Source organism: Syngnathus scovelli, chromosome 16 (genome assembly GCF_024217435.2).
Source record: "Syngnathus scovelli strain Florida chromosome 16, RoL_Ssco_1.2, whole genome shotgun sequence".
Classification (NCBI taxonomy): domain Eukaryota; kingdom Metazoa; phylum Chordata; class Actinopteri; order Syngnathiformes; family Syngnathidae; genus Syngnathus; species Syngnathus scovelli.
This window is the reverse complement of record NC_090862.1, coordinates 7,075,532-7,098,551: the sequence shown is the minus strand read 5'-3', so window position 1 is coordinate 7,098,551 and position 23,020 is coordinate 7,075,532. Positions and strand designations below refer to the sequence as shown.

At 46.1% G+C, this 23,020-nt stretch overlaps 1 protein-coding gene and 1 long non-coding RNA gene across 3 annotated transcripts in view; both read right to left on the bottom strand.

Moving 5' to 3' along the window:
* LOC125984232 (uncharacterized) overlaps positions 1-23,020 on the bottom strand; it is a 65,575-nt gene that overhangs the window by 16,688 nt on the left and 25,867 nt on the right. For both annotated transcript variants that reach the window (XR_007486870.2, XR_011088317.1), the window contains exon 4: positions 7,077-7,204. This is a non-coding gene — a long non-coding RNA (uncharacterized lncRNA). The remainder of the gene's footprint in view (positions 1-7,076; positions 7,205-23,020) is intronic.
* On the bottom strand, positions 7,986-11,791 carry LOC125984227 (transcription factor Sox-9-B). The gene is made up of 3 exons (XM_049746198.2): positions 11,104-11,791; positions 10,648-10,895; positions 7,986-10,118 (listed from the first exon to the last, which is right to left on the bottom strand). Exons 1-3 carry the CDS (start codon positions 11,529-11,531, stop codon positions 9,355-9,357), a joined length of 1,440 nt encoding a protein of 479 aa, XP_049602155.1. The 5' UTR covers positions 11,532-11,791; the 3' UTR covers positions 7,986-9,354.

The following is a 23,020-nucleotide window of genomic DNA, read 5'->3' as shown; positions in this document are numbered from 1 at the left end:
AGAGTCTAGTGGCGCAAATTCGACGGATGACTGTAGTATTTGTTGGTTCAGTTCACTTCGGTATGCCTGAAATGATCTTGAGTTGGGGTACCGGCGGCAGAGGTATGCCGCGGTATGCTAGAGCGAGGCTACCTAAGTAGCACTTTTCATAGGCGGCCGGTAAAATGTGTTGACTCGGCCTTGGACTTCCATTGCCTCCAATAATTATGTAATCTGCGTAATCCGTCAAAAATCACCGGCGGTTCCTGAAGTGTTTGCGCAGGGATGGCCCGTGGAGCTTTTATGGACGGTTGAGGCACTGCTTGGTGCCACTGTGCATGCCGCGTTAATGGCTCTTCAGCAGAGGGAAGAGAGGAGGGGTGAGCGCCTTGATTGCTCAAGCATCTTTTATCCGGGCGGCTGCAGAGAAGCACAGCGAGTCCAGGGACCGCATGGCGGGGATCGCTTCGTGTAAACACGCGCTGACCATTCCCGGCTCCATATGGAAGGCATCAGTGCCTAGAGAGCAGCGTGATGCCTGTCATAGAGGGGTCACGGGATTACATATATCCACCCCCACCCGCTCCCTTAAATATTTCCCCTGTCTCCTTCCTACCCCCGCCGACCGCATGGCCCCTCCCAGAAAATACATTCAGATCTGTCAACATGGCTCGCAACCTGGAAAGCGGAGCCATGCGGGCCTCCCCGACTTGGTTTTGAAAACGGTTGCTTAGCTTCAATTTAAGACTAATAAATGTTTGCACTGTCAGCACCCCCTGCACACGCACAGAGGTGTACTGTGGGTTGCGAGCACCGGCGGAGGGAAAGGTGGGGTGGGGGGGGGATGAATGTCCCCCCCAAACACGTGTTGCATCCTTGCATTTTCTCCCTAAATTTAACTCCACCGAATGATTTCCATATAGAATAAGTGTCAAGTATATTTGAGTAAATTATCCGTTCTGGGCTAATTTAAGGAATGTTTTAAATATACACTTATGAATAAAAATATGAATGTGTGACTATTTTGTATGACATTAAATCACAATTAAAAAATGTCTTTACAATTATGTTGTTTTGGATCAGAATTCTTTTATCTGACATTGAAAAATAAAATCATGATGATAATGATGACGAGTAGCAGTATTCGAAATACACTGAAACTCAATAAAAAAATATTGAGGTATTAAAGTATCTCCAGTGACTGTACATAGTATACTCCAGTAAAAAAAATAAACGACTGAATTAGTAAAAAAACATTTTTAAAAAGTTGAAGTATCTTTGTCCTAAAGAAATGCACTCGATTTGTCCCTGCCCGGTTAAATAGCACCATCATCAGAATCCAGCACATTCAGCTCTCCCGTGTGCCGAAGCTCGGAGGTTAATGAGCGGTGGCGTAATTACCGCCGCCGAGGACTTGTTTCTTCTCCTCATGGATGAGCGGGCAGGAATTAACTCATTGGCAGCTGCCCTGGTCGTACAATTAGTCCTTGCACCGCAATTAAATCCCACAGTTACGCTCGCTCGCTTGACACGACAAGTGCCAGGCATAGAAAAAAAAACTAGACCACTCGGAGAGCGCAGGTGGTACCTGACGTTTCCGTCTGTTCCGTTTTCGGGTCCTTCCGAGGTGCTCCAGATGTCTGCTCGGGTGGCCCGGCAACACAGGGCTGTCCATCTGGAGGTACGTTCTCCTTCAGTATATGGACTGTGATGGATGGGGACTTGGGGCGGGGGGGCTACACAGCTGGATGTCCAGCTGAGTCTGTCCAATCCATCAATCCGACCCCCACACTTCTTCACCGCCACGGCGTTCCCGCAACAAGGGCAAAGGTTCCGTCAGGGCATCTCCACACTGTTACGTTTGTTAACGAGCAAACTCATCGGAACACAATGAGCGTGTCGTTATTCAATGGAAGGTCAATTGCGGAGCTACTTGGCGGGGTCACACTCTTAAATTCAAGGCGAGCACGCACTCAATGGTCGATTGTGCAGGTGCACAAGGGTTTACGTTCACATTAGAGTTGAACGGTTGGGGACAGGGTTAGAGGGTCAGGGTTATTGTTGAGCTAAGATTAGGGTTTGGGATTTTGGGTTGGGTTTAGTTAGAGTAGGATTAACTACACTAGCCTGCCCCAACTTGTCTCTCCAACGTCCATCTCTACAGTATTTGGCTAGAGGGGTTCCAGTTGGGCCCCTCTTTTTTGCCCCACTTGTTATCTTTCCTTCTGTTCATGCTACCCATCTCCCTCCGTCTCTCCCGCTGTGAGCGGCCTCATTAGGGAAGTGATGATGTAACCCCCGCGTTTCATCAAGCACTGCCATTTGTCATTATGACTGACAAGTGCCAAGTCGGCCCATCCGGGGAAGAGTTAGAATCTTTGGCCTTTCTCTCGTTCTTGGTGAAGAAAAACCCCACCGCACTAATATCGCCGAAGAATATTGCGAAAGCACAAATTGACGTGCGGACGGCAGAAACCTGAGAACGCTCTTGACAAGCGGCGTGGAAAACGTGTCGGGGGAGCCCCATCAATCACGACCGCTTGGATCCTGCTGCTCACAGATCCTGACAAGATAATACATAGCTGGGCCGTCACAACGAGGAGATGCATTTAACGGCGACGAAACTTTCAGACTTCGAGGGAGGGCTGGGGCCAAGGTTTCAAACCCAAACCTCAGAACTCAATCAAAATAACCTTAATAAAGTAGCAGTAGTTCAAATCCCATCTAAGACTAACCAGACCAGAGCCTGTCTCGTTTAGGAGATGGAGCATTCTGAGAATAGCGTGGCCTCTCGTCGGAAATGGAGATGGTCCACGTTTTGTGTGCGGCACGCCCACCGGGCTCGGCGGGAATGCGTCTGACATGACGCTGAGGCGGGCTGCAAAACAGCAGGATGCGATTAATGACCACAGGATGAGATTGCTACAATATGGCTTCCCTTAAGCTGTCGTATTTCATGGGATTGTCTGGATATGTTTTGCTTCGTCTTCTTCTCATTCCGCTCTTGTGTTTCTTATTGGTGTCATTTCTCAATCTAGCACTCTTTGGTCATGCTTATTGGCAAATACTTTGACGCAACCTGCAACAAAATGAGAACTTGAAATGGGTTCAGTGAGGAAAAACGGGGAGGTCAAATGGTGTCGGGTTGTTGCGGTGGGAGGGCTCCGGGGTCAAAGACCAAAATGCTCCAAAGGGCCATAAGAGCGAAGGGCGGCAGGGGCACGAGGAAGGACAGGCAACCCTGAACAAGGTGTCAAACGGGACCTTGAGCTAAACCTGCGCTGTGATGTTTGTTGACACATCCGGGAGAGAATTTGGAACGTTTCGCAGCCTCCATAAATCAGGGAGGTCATGATTTTTCCCACGGTTTCGGTCTCATCCCGCCGGTTGACGTTATCACCGTGGTGACAGAAGTGGGGGCAAAATTATTTCCGTGTTCTTTGGAGCGAAACTGCAACGCAAAAAAAAGTCAGAAAGAACCATTTTACGATGCGGCTCGCATTAGGGAAGTTGGGAGTATATACATCCCGATGCTTGATTCCTGACGTCTCTCCGGAATTTCACAGCAAGTTAGTGAAAGTGTCTTGCAGGGCGAGCAAGGAAAAGGACGGGATGTACCATCTGTCAGCTTTGCCTTTGCACTCATTTGTTGAAATCCATAGAAAGGAATAGAAATGAAACCTGTCTCTGTCCTGAAGCCTGACTGGGCCCAAACTAGCACGTCAAAGCATTTTGGGATACGAGCTAAAGCTCATGCAAATGATCAAAAGTAAAGATGGACAAATGCTTGGCGCAAATGATTGGGAGGAGATAAAAAAAAAAAGTGCTGATGCTTCAAGAGGTTGTTGGAACAGAATGCGACTGCCTGCTGGGACAATAATGGGGGCACATAGCAGAACAAACCAGAACGCCCGCCCCCCTGGCCGCAACCCCCCCTCTCCTCCATGCATAAACCGCAACTAATTAATGTCCAAAAGAGGCGGCACACATGAGAATATGACCATTTTGTCTCGGATGAATCCATTTGTATGCTTCCGATGGGAGGCTTTGTTTGAATGATGATGTTTCCACGGCAACCAAAAAGGTCACATTTGAGACAGATACTTAGAAAATTCTTTTTTTTTGGGTCCTTTGCGGCGTAAACAAGGAAGACTCGGCCCATATTTCACCAACTCCCTGAGGAAACGACAGAAGAACCGAACAAGGTTCTTGACACATGTTACACATGCGGGCAGGTGGGCGGAGTCAGCAACGCCCATCCACCAAGTCTCTGTCCCAGCTTAACGTGTTATTTTTAAATGACACACACTTGACAAGAGAAGAGTATCGTGCGCTACACTTCAGATGACCAACACGGCACACCAAACACGCCAATCTAGCAACACTGACCTGTGACAAATGCCACAGAGCCTCCAGACTGACACAAAGTACAAAGAAGAAGAAAGAGTCGTAGTAGAAGAAGAGTTAGGAAGCTAGGCTAATTGCTAGCTTCATGGTAACTACAGTGCACTGCCGTTGCAAACTCTTCAGCATGATCAAAACAACAAAAGGAACTGTCGCAACTTCAGTTTTATGTAATAAAGCTTTTTGTTTTGCATAATCATAACACTCTTGAAAGTTCAATGAACAAAGTTCATTCATCAAAATAAAGTTATAAACTTCCTGGCGTATTAATGCTCGCTCTTCCTAGCCAACATTTCGCCATAAAAACGGCGGTTAGCACACTTTCCTCCCACATTCTCAAAACACGCATGTAAGACTCTAAATTATGTGTGAATGCGTGTTTATCCATACAGTATGTGCACTACCTCTTAGTCAAAGCCGTAAATATAAATAGAAAATGAACGGTTGGATAATTGCTACTTCTTATTGTCAAGTTTGATGAGGTACGTTCCTTTTTTTTTCAACAGACTTGCGACATGAGTGGTGCTGCTATAATGATAGACATATGAGACAATTCCCACTTTATTCAGAATGGCAGCCTGTGCGTAATTCATGCATTATTTTTTTAATTATTTAATTAACTCGCGTCTGCGCTCAACAGTTCTTGTAAACTTTCAAAACGTGACCTTTGACCTCACGCCATTTGTGTCAGACTGAGACAAAACATTTAAACAACAAAAGAGAACAGTAGCAAAGGTGACGGATTGGAGTTAAAAGTGCAGTTTTTTTTTTTCTATGGTGATTGAATGTGAGTCACTGTGTGTGCGCGTAATTAATTGCTTTTACTGCCTGGTCTGTCAGTGTGGAATTTGCATTTGGCCCTGAACTTGTACGTGTTAGTTGAAGTATTAACTTATTTGAGCAAAGGATTAAGCGCTACCGGTTGTCCCGCGCATGGAATGACCAAACAGAGGGCCCCGCCGGTATGTTTGACGTAGTGCCGCCCTGTCACTTGCCTGCGAGTTTGGCCTTCTCGCTGTCACTGTGAGAACTCGCACTAACTAATGCGCCTGGTAAAAGACAAACACGCTCACAGTGGGCGCCACGCCTATCTCATGTGAGAAATGTTAGCTTAGCTCGCTCTTCTTTGTTTTACGCGCTGTTATCCGGTAGCAAAGGCCAAACACGTAAGCTAATTATGAGCCAAGAATGCAAGCAGACAGAAACTTACACACATTAGCTTGGCTAATCTTCATAATAATAATAATAGCAACAATAAAAACAAAAGATTGTCGTGTGGGAAAGACACAAAGAGACAAAACTTCAATTTTCGCGAGAATGTGCTCAGCTGAATGTGCTAATGCGTTAAGAATGTGCTAACCTTTCCCGCTAAAGGTAAAAGGTTTTTAGTCAGGGTTGAAGTTTCAGGTTCGAGAAAAGTAGAACAAAGTCAAGGCAAACAATTCCAAAGAAAACAAGGCAACCTTGTGAACTCAAATTATTTGCTGGTCGAGCGACGACAATGGAAATCATCAACGATCAAAACAAGACCTCTGTTTGCACTTTGGTGCTTGTTTGAGGTAAAAATGTCACATTACAGTACAGGTCAGACATTTTCGCTCCTTTGATCCGTCATTTGGTTCATTGCTTTGGTTCAGCCGACCTTCCTCTCACAGTCTTCTCCGGAGCTCATGAGCCCTCTGACACACTTAATGGGATTATGCTAATATCATTTTGGGACGCTGACCTCGGGCCGGTGCCAGGTTTCTTACACATGGCCGCACAAAGACGGGTGAAGGTGGGAAGGAGGAGGCGAGGGCACCCGAGCTTGGCCTCGGCACGGCGACTTGGCACCGGGTGGCGTCCCCGTGGGGCCGAGCTGGAGATGGATGGCGGCGGGGGCAAAGTTTTGCGACCGCAGTGAGAATTCAAGGGAGAAAAAAAAAAAAATGCTGTTCCATAAAGATCATTTCTCACATTTTGTTTTTACTGTAAATTGATGTGAGAAATTGGATCGGGTGATTGATGATTGTGGTTTTTAGCACTGGACCATCTCCACTCTGGATCTACTTGTAAATGGTTTCATAGTCTTTAAATAGTCTTCAATCAATAAGGTGCAGCTTGAAGGAAAAGTGCCACACTTCTTGAGCTGAGGGTGAAACTTCCATGGAAACACGCCCGTGATTTAGCACGGCTTCCTCCGCCTTTGGTTTCGGGAGGAATTTTATGGAGCGTTTGGAAAAGTAACTCAGCGCGAAGGTCCATTTAAAGTGTCTTAAACAGAGGAATTGTGTCACACAAATACATGTGTGAATGAAACCCAAACAAACCTGCATGTTTCTGGAAATGGACACCAAGGGTGGGAATTGCAAGGTTGCGATGTCTTGGAAAGAAAAAGACTAAACTTGTCGAAACACTTTTTGAACAACAATTTAAAAAATCTTTTTGGGAAACATTAATCAAAACTATGATCACTTCCTATATCAAATATAACTACAGAGGAACTGTTCTGATAAACAAAAGACATAGCATCAAATTTTCATAACATAGGAACTATAAACATTCATAAACAAGAAATTGATGTCCCGAAAAGGCCCCATATAGAAAAAGGCTCCGCCTTCCCTATCAAAATTGACTCGATCTTATTTCGCGTTAAGCTCTAGTTGATTGTTTTCCAGTTTCTCTGTGGGTGTATCCGACGACTTTTTTCTTACCCTTTTACCCTTTCTTTTCCTCTTCCTTTCGCCTTCAGAAAGACCACCCATCGGGCTCGGAGGGGGCAGACGTCTCCGCGGAATAATAATGGGGTCGTCCTGGGAAAATTGCCCATGGAAAGGCCTGTCTGGAGAAAAAAAGAAAAGAAAAATTTGGTCTCGTTTCCGATCCCCTCTTGAAAACATTCATCAAGTGTACTCCCGCTGTTTGGTCGGGAAGCATGTGGTCCCCACAACGGGCCTTCAATCCACTCAACTTGTTGACCAATTCTTGAAAACAGAAGGACATGTATGCAAAATACATAAAATTAAAAACGATAACTAAAATAGCAAAATGAGAAAATGTTTAATTGAACCTACCTATGTACAAAGTATCATAGTACCTTTCTTATCGATAGCTTGCTATCTCAATTGCGAACAGCTAAAGCTAGGAAATGAATATGTATCACTATCACTCTATCTATCACTTATCTATCACTTATCTATCACTATCACTATTTATCACTCTATCACTATCTATCACTCTATCACTCTATCTATCACTCTATCTATCTAGCTCTGCCTTGCTGATGCTAAGCTAAAGCTAATATCTGCAGTAGCGACTGTATGTATCTCCAGAAATTATTGCATAATTTAAGACGGTCAAAATCAACCTTTAAATGACACATTATGACAAATCATTGAATAGTCTATTTTAATAAACAGTCATATTTTGCGAATGTATTTTTTTCAAACATATTAGTAATAAATATTAAATATGTATTTTATGTTTTTATGGTGACTACCAGATGTATGAAACAATTCTTACCCAAAAATATTATTTGGAACTTTTTGTTACTAATGCATAAATCAAGTGTTAAGAAAACTCTTAGGAGACCAGTGGGAATAACTGAAATGAAAAGCCGGCAATAACAGTTTACAGTGTTTTGTTTTTATTGCAAACAATATGATACAAAAAAAAGATATGCTTTTTTTTTTTTAAGACGCCATATTTACCTAAAAGGAGACTGCGGTAAGAGATGACACAAATCAGGACTAATGATACAGAATATAAACGGAACACAAATCTCAAAAGACAAAAAAAAAAGAAGAAAATATGTCCATTCCAGCAACATTTTTTTCCACAAAATAGCCTCAAACGACAGTGAGAAAACAAAACAAGTTCCAGTTTGACTCGAATAATCTGTACACACACGGAATCAAATGATAACATTTACAAATGATAAATAAACACATTCGTACCACAAAACAAAACGACAGCAATCTACTCTGCTCGACGAGCCTCTGAACTCCGAAGATAATTGCGACAAACAAAAAAGTTAATTTTCCAATAAAATTAATGCTAAAGAATAAATTAAGAGAGGTTAGAGAAGGCGTTGCCGGGAGGAGAGAAGCGCGTGCCGGGGCTCAGACCTGCTGGCTGCTGAGAGCAGGAAGTGGGAATACCAGTGGACGGAGCCTCCCGCCCGTGGCTCCGCAGGCACCAGTGGCATCAAGGCAGACGGAAGCCGAAAAGAGCACGGGTTTCGAGCGCAACCTAACACCCGTCAAACTACGACCTGTCATACTGCAACCCGTCATAAAAGTCGAGAAAAAAAAAAAAAAAAATTCAGAGAACTGCTATAAAAAAGGCCAAATGCTCAGAATATAAATAAACATCATATTTCCCCCTCCCCACACGTCTGACTTGGCCTGCGCCACTCAGTCCTCCATTGGAATAAAAATATGTACAGTAAAAAAAACCTCAGTCATCACCCCCCCTCACCCCCCCCCAAAAAAAAAAAACGGAAGCAAGGCCACAGAGTGTGCTTTTTCACCCCCCCCCCCCCATTTTACTTGGCATTCCTGCTCTTTTAAGACATTTCCAACGGATGGATGGCACGGATTAGCTGAAGAGCAGAACACATACACAGTACATACTAAAATATTCCAAAGCACTATGTCCTCACGGAGGATTTATTCTTGTATTATATCTAGAAAAATATAATCACCATTCCAAGCGTTACAAAAAGGCACTGTCGGGAGCCAATCCAGAGAGAGACACTCATCCATCCATTCACACATCCATGTTCTATACTGCTTGTCCTCTTCAGGGTCAAACTAGAGCCTTCCCAGGCGGACTACACCCCGGACTAGTCACAGCACGGGGAACAGGACAGACACCGGCTACACCACAGTCAGGTGAATGTAGCACTACACAATCAGTGACCCCAGAGAGATACAACTAGGAAATCAAAAACAGAGTCAATGTGGTGTTTTCAAGGGCGGCGTTGAGTCCTCACGGCCGGGACAGCTGGGTGTAAATGGGCTGCTGCTCCCAGTGCTGGGGACTGTGGGTGGGTGGCACCGAGGGCACCCCGGCGGTGTCGGCGATGGGGGTGTACATGGGCCTCTGGCTGGGGCTCATGTAGCTGAAGTTGGAGTAGAGGCCGGAGCCTTGGCCCGAAGCGGAGGAGTGAGTGTAGTAGGCGCCCGCCTGGTGCTCCGAGTAGTCATAATGGGCCCTGGTGATGGGTGGGTACGAGGAAGCGCTGTAGTGCTGGAGGCTGAAGGAGCCGTAGGCTACGTGTTGCGGGGAGCACCCGCCCTGCTGCTGTTGCTCGCCGTAGTGACTCGGGCTCAGTTGCTCCGTCTTGATCTGAGTGGCTCGCTGTTGAGCCTGTTCCCCTGCCGCCGAGCCCCCGAGGGTGCTAAGAGAGTGCTGCTGCTGTTTGGACATCCAGGCCCCAACGGCGCTCGCCGGGGAGGCCACTGAGGAGCCGCCCACGCCATAGCCCCCGCTGTAGCCCCCTTGGGCGGCGGCGGCCGCCACCACCGCCGCCTGGCTGTGGGGCGGCAGGTACTGGTCGAACTCATCCACGTCGAAGCTGCCCATGTTGGAGATGACGTCGCTGCTCAGCTCGCCGATGTCGACGGCGCCAAAGTCGATATTGAGCTGGCGGCCGGGACCCTCCGGAATCGGGCGTCCCTCGCGCTTCAGGTCTGACTTGGGGAGGTCTGTTTTCGGGGTGGTTGGGGGAGTGGGTGGGCCCTGGGACTGACCTGGTGGAAGGAAAAGGATGGTTAGCTTCTTAGGGTGATGCCATGGACTTACTGTTGTTTATGTGACTTTTCAGCATGTCAGATTTTGCTGATAATCAAATCAAATCATCTGTAAGACATTTCTAAAAGGGTAACATCCTAATCTAGCTCCAATATTAATACACCAATTTTCTTATTTTCCCCTTCTCCACAACATTTACGCATATTTTTTTTCACTTTTTAAAAAAATTATCCAAGCAATTCTGATTAGCTGCAATGCTTTATCCAGCCAAAACTTTACACTGTATCACTTCACACTCAGCGCTGATTTTGCCTCATAGAGCTAGCTACTTTTTGTCCTAACTAAACAATATCTATACATAAACGTGTGTGTCCTGCCAACAGCTCCATGTTGATCAGAAAATTGCACATCAGCATTTAAATTTTAGCATGTAAAAGTCTGGAGAGAGACTAAAAAAAACATTCCCTTTGTGTCCCAACGCAAGAATAAAAGACTCCAGGTTACGATGTGAATGTGTTTCTCATTTACCCGAGTGCTCTCCGGGGGAATGCATGTCGCCCATGCTGGAGGCGGGCGAGTCTGCCTGCTGCAGAGCCTTGAAGATGGCGTTGGGCGAGATGTGCGTCTGCTCGCCATCCTCGGGCTCGCTCTGGCCGTTCTTCACCGACTTTCTCCGCCTGGGCTGATACTTGTAGTCCGGGTGGTCTTTTTTGTGCTGCACCCTGAGGCGCTCAGCCTCCTCCACAAACGGCCTCTTTTCGGCCTCGTTGAGCAGCCTGCGGGGGAGAACGCGTGCATTTTTACGCACTGGAATCATGCAACAGAAACGCGCGAATAATAATAATAATGAAATAAAAATTGTCTATGCGTACTGAGATGTGTGATAAAACGTCGCAAAAATTATTTTTTCATGCATGCACGTTGTCTACTTTGTTGCGCAAAACTATGCGTAAAACAAACAAACAAAAGAGAGCGCGGACGTACCTCCAAAGTTTTCCCAGAGTTTTGCTGAGCTCCGCGTTGTGCAGGTGCGGGTATTGATCGGCCAGCTTCCGACGTGCAGCCTGAGCCCAAACCATGAACGCGTTCATGGGTCTCTTGACGTGCGGCTTGTTCTTACTCGAGCCGTTTACGCGCACCGGCATAGGCACCAGTGTCCAATCGTAGCCTTTAAGCACCTGGGACACGGCGTCTCGAATGCACACGGGAAATTTCTCCTCTTCGCCCTCCTTCTTGTAATCGGCGCCGTGCAAGAGGTGCATGTCGGACGGTCGAGTGTTCTCCGTGTCCGAGCCGGAGCCAGACGGGCATGGCGAGCCGGCCGAGTCCTCGGACATGCTGGGACTGGGCGCGTCGGAGAGACACTTGTCCTGTTCTTCGCTCATTTTCAGGTAAGGATCGAGGAGATTCATGCGAAACAAGTGGCGAGCGGCACAAAAAAAAGTAAAAAAAAGTGCGAATCCACACGCACGGAGCTCCAAAAGAGCGCAATGACAGCCTGCCGGCGAAGGCGTGCGCTCTCCTCCTGCTTGCACTGACGGCAAAATCAAAAGTTCCCAGATAAGCCAAATCGGTCCTTTTGGGGTTTGCAAGGAGGGCCAAGTGTGATTTCTACTCCTCAACTTTGGGAAACGTGACTCACGGAGCGACTCTTGCAAGTTGTGAGGAGCGCAGAATTTATTCGAAGGGCCAGGAAGTGATTGCAGAAGGGGGGGCTGGTAGGCGGGGACGAAACTCCGACTCCGACAGCGTTTTGCAGGGAAAACTCATACACCCAAGGTTGTCTTTTACATTCAACTATCAAATGAAATGAGACAATGCAACTTTTATCTGACAAACGTCATTAATGAATTACGGAGGTCGAACAACTTTTTTTTTGCAAGATACTCCCTTAAAGTCCAATTTACTTCCACATTTTGGAATCCTGTGCAGATTCTGTCTATATATTTTATCTACATATTTAATTGTCGGCACAACTACAACATAAATTATTATGAATAAAAGTCGAGTGCTCGCACACGTACACGCATGCATGCAGACCAAGCAGTTGGAGTGGGGCTGTCACTGGGTGCAATCTCACAGTGACCAATGGGGGGCGACAACAGTTCAGAAACACGCAAATAAACTGAAGCACAGAAAGCAACCGAAAGAACATAAAGCTTTTTTCCCTCTCTTTCCTCTTACTGCATGCCAACTTCAGAATAATTGGTCAAGCGTGCAAGTTTTGCCATTAAGGAAATAGTACATTGGTTACAATACGTATTTATTATAAATTAAAAAGTCAAATTGTGCATTCATGAGTCAGAAGTCATATGAGAAAAAGTGACATTATAATGAAAATAGTTTTGAGGGGGGTGAAATAATGTGAGAGTAAAATCATTTTTGGGAGAGAAAAAGTAACTTTGCTGTGCCAACACGTGAGCCGACCCATTGCGAGGCGGCAGCGTCAACACGTTGACGAGGCGAAGCCACCGATGGCAAACATGAGCACATCAGAGGGGCGACGGCGGCCCGTTCTCGGCCCTCCGGTGCTTTGAGCCTCCCCTGAAGCCTCACAGCCCACCGCTCGGGGAGGGGAGGGGTAGTCCGCACAGGCCGGGAGCACGGGGCCCGCCGCGGGACCGAGCGGGTCTTGGGAAACTTCTCAGCTCCACTTCGAGCCCTGGCGTTAAAATGTTGAGGCAAACATTGAGGGTAAACTGGCAAATCATGTCTTCCACCTCTCCCAGCTCGCTGAGATTCCATTGAAGACCTTCAAGTCCACCGCCAGACCCTCAAATGTGGGCACTGCTCAAGTTTTTAGTCTGCACCATTTCAAGAAATGACAGCATCATAAAGCTGTGATTTTATTTGGTGCTAATTTCATTAGAGCTTGAAATTATTTTCATGGAAACAGGTCACGGTGAGTAGAGTAATACGTAAATGCTGACCATAAGAATGAATCCAGATTGATTTCTCGATCAATCGGCACTATCTGCTTCTATGATTTATTTTATTTTTTGGCACATCCAATAGGAAAATGCCACTCAGGTTTGCTTTCTCCAATCCAAACCGCAAACAGTCTGCCAGGAGAGAAGAGTTGAGTGCGATACCACCTGAACCGACATCACACCTGTCCGAGACTTTCCCCTAACTGCGCCGAGCGCTTCAGACATGGCGAGCACACATATGAGGAAACGCTGACGACATTTGGACTCATCTCCCGCATAATATCACTGTATCCCCACCATCCGGTGAGATGGAAACACATTTTGTCTCCAGGGAATTCAGCCGGCAACGGATGGGCCGTTGCCGGTGTTTGCCGAACCAGATCAGAGCGCCTGGGCCACGGGCAGTTGTTGACACACAGCGGTTTACGAAGGGTAAAGTTTAAACGAGACTTATCAAGGGCTTGACACTAAGGGAGGGGGGGTGCTTGCAGTCTCGGAAGATTCTCTCACACTTCCTTGATATCCCAGAGTGAGCCGCAAAACAGGCCTGAGCGGCTTTGCAAGTAGCACTGAGGAGAACGTATGCTCAAAACGTTTCCGAACACACAGAGTTTCCATAACTATGATCTCTGAATGCTTTCATATAATTTCAAACGCCTCTTACAGTATTATACCTAAAAATAAATGCCTTACCAAAAATCTAATGGAGACTCTCAGGAACAACCCAGGCTAAAGTTGGCTCCTTAACACTAGCTAGCTTAGTTAAGTTCTAGAGGGCTTCAAAGCTATCAGTCTCTTTTTAACATTATTGCGAATAACAAGAAATCCAAAATCCAACTCGGGACGTGCATTTGACTAAAATGATATTTTAAAAATAAAATAATCTCCCAAATCAACAGTGCTTTGTCAAACATTAGCCTTTTTTCTCACATTTTGAAAAGTGACTCAGTGTGTGAGAATCATTGCATGTGCAAGCTACTTTGGAAAAAAAAACAAAAACCACATCATCGGATAATGAGCAAAAGGAAAGCCAGCTGCAAGACCGAAGCATGGACGGGCGTCCTTCAGCCAGCAGCGTGTGCTCCTCCCGCCGCCTGCCGCACGCTTTCTCATCTACCTCCTCCTTCCTCCAAAAGTCTGCTCGGCAGATAGCGCCGCCGCGGCAATCCGCCATTTATCTGCTCGACTGAAACTCCCTCGCCACTCATTGATAGTTTATCTGCCAGGAAGGAAATGCACAAGCCAACTGCGGGCCCATATCACGCCAAGCACAATAAAACATTTGGAAATGGCAACATAAGGCCTCATTCGCAAGGAACCAAATAAGCACCTTCAGCCATCCGAATTGAACGGTGCTGAGTGACTTGGCGCGAACCTCCATGCCTTCAGGTGATGTGACCCCCCCAATTCCAACTCCCCAGGAGCTTCTTTAGAATGACAATGAAAGTCAGTCGCCTGCATTCTTCGTCGTCGAGCCTGACCCGTAATTATGTCCCAATAAGAATGGCTCGTTTTTAAGGGCGCTGACAAAATGCTACGTTAGCCCATTAGCGACGTGTCGACCCATCCACTTCCTGGTTTCTGCTAACTGTTTGTCTGCATCCAAATTTATGCCAGCGTTTATTCATTGTATGATCCGAAATGACGTTGCTCCAAATTACTAATAAATTTCGGACTTATTGAAATAGTTTTTTGTAAAGTTCCTGAACAAGCAATAATAACAATCCGCCATAAAAATATAAAATCTGGTTTGCTCTAATTAAAAGGTGACAAGGCCATGCCGTTGAAAGCGTAAGCCTCTCGGTGGAGGTAATTCGAAACATCGCATTGTGATAAATGTCTTTTTTTTTTTTGCAATCTCTCCCCCCTTCACTATCCTGCCACCTTAGCCGGCTCGTTTTTTTTTTAGCGGGCCTCGTTTTGTTTGAATGGGCAATGAAAAGAGCCATTCTTCCCACGCGGCCAGTCACGATGCTCCAAACACGGCCGAAATGAGAGAGTGATGATATGTAATCGCTTTCCGCAGCGTTGCCTCGCCGCTCCGCTTTGTGACCTTTGCCAAACAGACTCGCGTAGCCTAAAAATGCACTTCCTGTTTCGGCTGTGACGCCGCACGTCACTACGATAGAGCCCGTCGTAGGGGAAATACGCTTGGAGTCTGTGTGGGCCCGAGCAGATCCAGTCCTCTTGGGTGTTTCCGTTGGGGATTTCAGCATTAGCGCGCGCCAATGAGATTAATACGCTCGAGAAAGGCTGGGAGGGTGCAGAACAATGGCATACTTGAAGGGCTTTAAAAAAGTCTCTTATTACCAAGTGCTGAGCAAAAATGGCATTTAGCAAACAGAAATAGAACTAAATGTGCTTTCTTTCCCCCAAAAAACGAGAAGATTCAAAGTTTGATTCTTATTCTTGGACCATGTCACACTTGATGCTAGGCAGAATTCACAGAGGCTCACTCAGAGGCTACCCATGCACTTCAGGCAGTTTGAATACAATAGAAAACTAAATTATGTGGAAAGCACATCAATTTAACTTTCAGTAAGTTAACGTTCTTGTATTTAGAAAAAAATCAAAGTAGTCTGACCTTGTGCTTTTTAAAAACATAATGATGGTTTCAAGCTCAGCATTTTTTTGGTATACTTTGAGCTCACTTAATTAAAGTAACAATAATAAAAATAAATAGTTATTTTAGACGTCATTGGCGCTTTCTTTAAAGCAGCATTGTCTCCATATTGAATGCATTTGAAATATGAAAAGGAAAATAAACTGCAAATAAGCGTTGCTATTTCTTGTTTCGTAAACACGCTGCAAGCTCGCAGTCACGGCTGGCCGCTCCTCGGCACTCCATATAAATCTATTTTGTCATTTTGCGGTCTCAGAGTCACTTTGCAGCACAATCGCAGGCACCAGACTGCAGACAGCCAAGAGACGTCGGGCCGACTACGTGCCAAGCATAATAAGAACTCTCGGGGTCGTGCGTGTATCCCCTCGCCGCTTCCTCCGCTTGCTCCTCACGCTCCCGCCGGGCGCTCCCGTGTTCAGAGCGGCCGCCACTCGACGGGGAAGCGCCGTCTAATTGGGCCGGCCCAGTGGCGGTGGCCCCGAACCTCCGGGAGCCCGGCTTTTGGCATTCTAATGTTACGCTTGAAGGAAATTGTCCGGCGCTATTTCCTGAGATCCAATATTTGAGCTGTTTTTTTTCCATTCTTGTGCGACTATGAAGACTGGAAGAGTTTTTTATTAGATTTGCTGTCTGCTGACGGCCGGCAAGATGGTATGCCACTGGATCATTGGCTACGACATACAGATCCAAACTATGATACTCTTAGACAGTATTTCCCAACATTTATGAGCTAACTAACTTATCAAAGTTAGCATGAGTACATTTAGTTGTGTAGATGCAGACAGATATTCTTAAATAAACCCCTTCTAAGTAGTAGAGCTAACTTTTTTAGGTCGAGGAAGCTAACAGCTAACGAGCAAATTAAGCTAGCCCAATGCAGATTCATATTCAAGTATGGACCCAAAGATGGCGTCCGGTTGGGTTCTTGCACTGGTTCTATGTGTAACAATCAGCCATTGACCAAGCCGGCAGGTTATCATGGAGCGGTGACCCTCTGTAATTGCACATGCTCTGTAATTACAAATCTAGAGTTACCTATCGCATCTACACCTCGACGCACTCCTATGACCTGGAACTGTAGCTTCAACACATCCTAGTGGGGTTGAAGTCACCCACTGAGGCAAGTCTTTCTAATGACGGGTCGCACAGATGGCGGACACTGAAAAGGAAAATGGCGGAATACAACCCTGACCCTTGATAGAAACCCTACTACCACTGTATTGAACACAAAGTATGAAACTCTAACGTTGTTTGGAAACCTTACAATGAGTCCTTAACCCTGGTTTGAAACCCTAATTTCAAACATTAACCCTTGACATGTTAGCGCCCGGATCAGGAAGTGAAAAAAGAACACATTAGCATGTTTCTCGCCATGGTAAAGCTAACAAGCCCAGCTCAAATTTAAAGTGGTGGGTGACAAGAAACAACAACAACATGTAAGACAATATGGAGGAGGAGGGCAGAACTTTTAGCTGCAGATAATTATCATTTTAAATGTCCATTTATGAGCGTTGTCATGTGTCCTTGAGGAGGCGCACGATGTCAAAGGGCGACGCGTATGCATTTCATCTGGCGGGGAGCAGCTTTCCTGCCGGAGCCCAAAGTTAAGTGAGCGTGAAGGTGGAAATCTCTGCTTATGGTGCGAGCGGTTGTCCTTGGCCGTGACAGCGCAAACACGGGCGGGCACCTCCTCAGCGGGCGCCGGCTCATTTTTATCGCGGCGGTAAACTGACTCCCGCTCCCAAAAGCGCTCTGCGGTCCTGCGTAAATATCTTATTGACGGCAACGATAACAGCTTAACCCGTCGCAGACTCAAACGGCAGACAGTGCCTCTGCTTGTCCGAAAAACACCCTGTTGATTGTTATCAAATGTATTTGACTTGTTTTGAACCGAATTTTACACAAATGATGTTTCAGACGGCGGGAAAAGAATACAAAACCGTACACGGGTACATGGTGTAGACATTTTAAGCCGTGAGATCAGTCAAGCAATAAGAAGCAAGGCCCGTTCTTCCAAGAACTGAAACCTGAAGCAAAAAGACATTTCATGTACTTCCAGGCAGTAAGATAATTGGATCCAAGTGCACGGCTGGATCACATCTGCAACTGTTACGTTTGACATTTAAACAGAAGTATCCTCATTACAGCACTTGTTTTTATTTAAAAGATTTCTTGAAACGGCTTTCGTTCCTATGTTGTTGTATTCTTAGGCCAAATAAATCACCTCGGGGGCTCAGGAGTTGGGTGGGCGGTTCGGGGATGTGAGACTATGTGCAAATTCGACACATTCCCGACTGTCGTCAAATAGGAATAATTAAATTAAACTAAGTTGCTTTAAAAAACTCCAGGAGTGCCAAGAAGCTCCCTAGAAAATATCTGGGGATCCGGCCAGCCTAAAAAAATTGACAAAAATTGCGCCTTTCTTGAGTACTCAAGTTCCTATCATACCTTATTTTACTGTCATATACCGAGAATAAAAAAAAACTTATTCCCACCCGTCGCCACCATCAGAGGCTTTCCAACAATGGGCCGTGATGACACGAACAAGTATTTAGTTGACATTCGGCAAAGCGGCCCATCCGAGCATATCCGCGAACATTTGCGCTAATAAAAAGAAAAGTTGAATAACGACTCGCACCGCGTTACATGGAAACAATTACTTCTTGGCACATTTCAGCCGGCGCACGCTGCTCGTGTTTGCGCAGCTTCCACTCCAGAATAACTGCGGCCCAAACGTCACCGGCGCTTTGGTTTGACACGTTTGGCGCGCCGGAGTCAAAGCAACATCTGGACGCCAAGCGAGAAGCGGCTGCCAAGAGAGCGCGGGGCCTCGCCGCACCAGCGCTGCCCGCCGGGCTGGAAATGAGCTGAGCTGTGCATCCAGCGTCACTTTGTCTGCGCTGATGTTGCAAAACGCAGCTCAGTCATTTAAATTTAGAAGGAAAGCATTGAGCAGAGCAAAAAAAAAAAATTGTTGCCCAAATATAAACAACTCCCGTGTAAAATCTTGCTGTCGCCACAAGGAAGCAAATAAGACTCACAGCTTTAGATTTTGTAATGAAATCAAGACTAATAAAATATAACATGGACATTTTTTTTCCAGCAGTGGAAATAATGCAAATAATAATAATCTGATACTAAACTATCAAATCAAAGCTAAAAGGTAACCAGAGTTGCTTTGAGTTTTATTGGCTTCACCGGTTAGCGTTAGCTAATAGCGCTAGCTAGTTTTGTTTGTGTTTTTCAGTTTGAATGTCACTGTTAGATGACTCGTGATGCTTTCCTCCTGCGCCGCCAATGCGGCCTCTACTATGTGGAACCCAAAATAAATCGAAAGCGGGGTTTTGGCGAAAGGAAACACAAACAAGTGTCACCCGCATGTCAAACACTGGCAACAATTAGAACGTCAAGATATGCAAATGGAATTGTCATCGGTATTACAGATTCAGAAAAAAGAACACAATTCAAATCAATAAATAACATCTGGTGTAGAGCACAGATTTTGATATCGACCTAAAATTGGTCTAAAAGTCAAGAGTAGATACTTAACAAACTTCGACACGTCTTATCAGCAAGATTTCACTTGAAAATCCAACAAGAAGGAACGCTCTCACTCAGCGCCTAACCCACGTTAAGTGTTTAATCTGTTTGTTTGCTCCGAGCATACATCCGAGCTCACAGGAGAGAAAGTCGCCAAATAGTTTTCATTTTGGCATCGCAACACAACTACGCGACAGATCGAGTCAAAGGGCTACGCAACGGGCGCCTTCTGCGTGAGGCTGTTACAGATCAGAGGTTAATGTGCTGCCGGAGGCCATACGAGGCACGGTCCTAAATTTAGCCCTTCGTAGGAAGTCAGCACTGTCAGTTGACCCCCGGGGAACGCCACAATAGGCACAAAAAGGTGATTTATTTCCGTTTGCCATGCAGAAGACAATAATGCTAAAATAGATTTTCCAAAAAAATGGAGAATCAAGTGACATCTCATTTTCTATAGTCACTTATTTTTTACATTTATAGAATGACAACTTCTGAGTTGTTTTACAACAGTCTGGAGCAATCTTCTCCACAAAGTGCCATTTGGGAGTAACCGGCTCTTTTATTGAGCGAGTTCTCAAGGAAAAAAAAAAAAATCACGTCAGACAGCGGGCCACCGATGCCGCTGTGAAAACGCCGCCTTGATGAGGCTTTCCTGTTTCCCCGCTGTGTGAACGTGCACGACTCAGTGCAAAGCAAGCAGAGTGATGCGGCGCGTTGGGACTACCGTGTTGAGACGGATTGTGTTTTTACTCGCTGCTGACATGTCAGCCTGCCTCCATCTTGCCAGGAGGAGACGTTTTTGGCATTCACTCGCTGCTCTTAATTGTGGCGTACGGGGGGCGGGGGGTTGTCACGAAAACTCAACCTCAAACCTAAATAAATGAAGGCACTGCTCATTTCAAATTTCAAAATCTTCCTTGTTACTATCTCGAGACAATGCCATGGTATACGCATTAGCTTGTGTCATTAGCAGTCAAGTAAAGCTGGGTGTACCCAGCAGTAACAACAAAGATATTTTGACTCGTATGGACCCGACTGAGGCGTTTATAAGCTGTCCCAGAAATAGACAGTGTGTCGTCAGTAGACCGTCCCCACGACAGTGACGTGACCATGTCTTCCTCGCACCTAGCTGAAAAGATTTAGTTGCGGCGTGAGCCAACCCACAGTCTGACCTGCTTCCTGTTCTGACATTCTATGAGAATACAGTCAGTTATAGCCAGAGATCTGTAACAACAGTTAAAGTTCATTTTATAGCCAAGAGACCAAGATTTTAATCTATTTTGAGTTTTGGCTACATGACTCGACTGACCTGACACTCAGATAACATGATCTGTGAAAATCATCTGCTCTCTCTGGCATCGTCTTCTCCTTCTAATTTGATTTGGGAAAAACCACCACGCCAGAGGCAAAACAACACTGACCATAAGTCAATTTAAATGTAAGTTTAGTATTGCTAGCACTGCTATTTTATTGAAAAGGTTTGAATCATGCTTGGAAATATTATTTGTTCCTCACAGAAGAGTTTGAGGACCACAGCCTTATGTGTCTGTATCAGAGAACAAAAAGCCATAACGCAGTTGCTACTGTAGCGCGCTATTCCTCACGCTAGTCCCCAGTTGTCAAAATCCTTAATTGGGGAAGTCCGACCACCTAGGTCCATTTATTTTATGCGTGCGCATGCCGTCGTGTTTATGTAGCCGTAATTGGCGGACAGGTGGGACGAAGGCCTGCTGTTTTGCTTAACCTCTCTCTGCGGTAATTCCGAGCCGAGGCTAACTAGACCTTCCTTAACCCCCTGACTTTAGACCCAATCAACACATGGATATTAGGCACCGCGCAACCTCTGCCTCGGAGTATCAGTGAAGCGGTTTGTGGTAAAAACCTGTCAAAATATCCCACTCTCGTTTGTGTCGGGCGACGGCAACAAGACCTCTACAGTAATTTCCCCCAAAATCTGTCCAAATTGCTTTAGTCTTAAATTAGCTGTAATTGGCCTGTGCGTTAGGTTACTGGGGGTAGCCCCCAATCATGCGGCGGGAAGCAGAAGGGCTTGCATAGTCACTTCCAGCTGGTTAATGACGACCCGACGGGTGCTTACCAACATCACGGCCGTTGGCAAACGTTACGGATGGACGAATATTAGCTCGGGCTGAAGTTTGTTTAACTAAACGGCTCCGGCACTTGACTATGAATAATGAGACCTGGAGCACAATGCTGTCTTATCCATGAACCGACTTTGGACTTATTCACGATACAATGATTTTCTTTTTTGCTTTGACTTACGAGCAAAAACTCGAGATACACTATAAGTGCTGTATGATGGTAGCGACTTCAACTCACAAGCAGCATAATCTGACAAGATTTACTGGCATATATTCTTTATCCTCTGCAAAGAACGACTAGCGTGTGATAAAGTGGTAATAAATCGCTACATTAAATATGCCATATTTTTAAAAGTACAATAATACAGTGTGCTATTTTTCTTATCATAAATAGATTGCTTTTTTTAGAAGGCTATGATGTCATTTGCAACGTATCAGCGATATGGAGATGTTCAATAATTCTACCGTGCGTCACTATTATCTCTCTCGACTACCTGGCTCACCAGTAACGTGAACTCTCGGACTAATAATGATCCTCTGCATGGGGTCACGCTGCATTAGGGCTGAGGTGGGGGCGGTGGTGGTGGGGGGAACAGACCGGCTCTTTGTGTTTTGCCAGTGAAGTTAAGGAGCAGGGCTAATCAGGGGAGGGGGGCGAAAGTGTACACCGCCCCACCCCCAAATCAGCTCCAGTCAGGCTGAGCAGAATTGATCTCAAACTTATTAACTTTGCTCAGGGATCAAATTGAAACCAGCTCGGGCGCTCCAGAGGTGGCAAGTGTGAGAAGTGACAGTATGGGACGGGGGTGGCGGGTGGGGTATGTTCATGCAGATACAGGAGGAGAGGCAGGAAAACGCCGTGGCAATGCAGAGCAATTGCGATTTTTGGACTTGATGAGACAGAATGCCTCATGATGACCTCCCCCAAACAGGGGAATGGGGGGAGGAGCATTCCCGCTCTCTTCCTGGGCTTTGTCAGGCCAGGTGTGCTCTCCCGTCCGAGCCATGGGAAAGCGACGGCGCCTCGGCCTTCCCCATCTGATTCATCCCAGCCACTGTTGCGTTACTCTCCATACTGATTTGAATCTCTCCATTTGCGCCTTTTGTTTTGCACAGGTCTGCTTTAAATCAGCCCCCCCCCCCAACCCAACCTGACGTTTGCTTAATGTCTCATTAGCCCTGGGTGGGCATGGCCTTTGATTATAGGAAGTGCCTGGAGGCGGGGCTGCCAGGACGGCTGAATTTTGACAAAACCGCCACGCTGATCAATCATCGCCTGACACCTTGTTTTGTGCTTCATTTCAGAGGGTTTGCTTAAGGGATACGTCAACCCCGCAAAACCGCCACCAAGCTCACTCGGGGTTGAACTGATGCCATTTCCGCTCGCCGGCCCATGCGTCACTTTTCCAGGGTGGCGATGCATGTCTGTAGATCTACCTCCTTTGTCTGCGGGCGGCGTTGTGAGTGGCTCATCAATCTGGAGTGCTCATCACTGTTTGTATTCCTTTAAGATGACACAAATACAGTCCACTCCCAATTTCTTCTCTTCTTCGCTAACTCAAGTGCCTCATTGCCGCTCGGTCGGTCTTCAAGGCTCTCGACCCCTCCCTCTCCCTATCCCAAACACTGGCCAGATGGCCGGAAAGTTTACTTTATTTAAATTTGGTAATTCCGACTCTTTCCCTCCCCGTTCCGAGCCCCCGCCG

Bases quoted from the DNA above. Each gene is read 5' to 3' on its own strand.
- LOC125984227 (XM_049746198.2), bottom strand. From the start codon at position 11,531: ATGAATCTCCTCGATCCTTACCTGAAAATGAGCGAAGAACAGGACAAG. The intron at 10,896-11,103 runs GTACGTCCGCGC...TCTCCCCCGCAG, and splicing joins ACTCTGGGAAAACTTTGGAG to GCTGCTCAACGAGGCCGAAA. The intron at 10,119-10,647 runs GTAAATGAGAAA...TCCTTCCACCAG, and splicing joins TTCCCCCGGAGAGCACTCGG to GTCAGTCCCAGGGCCCACCC.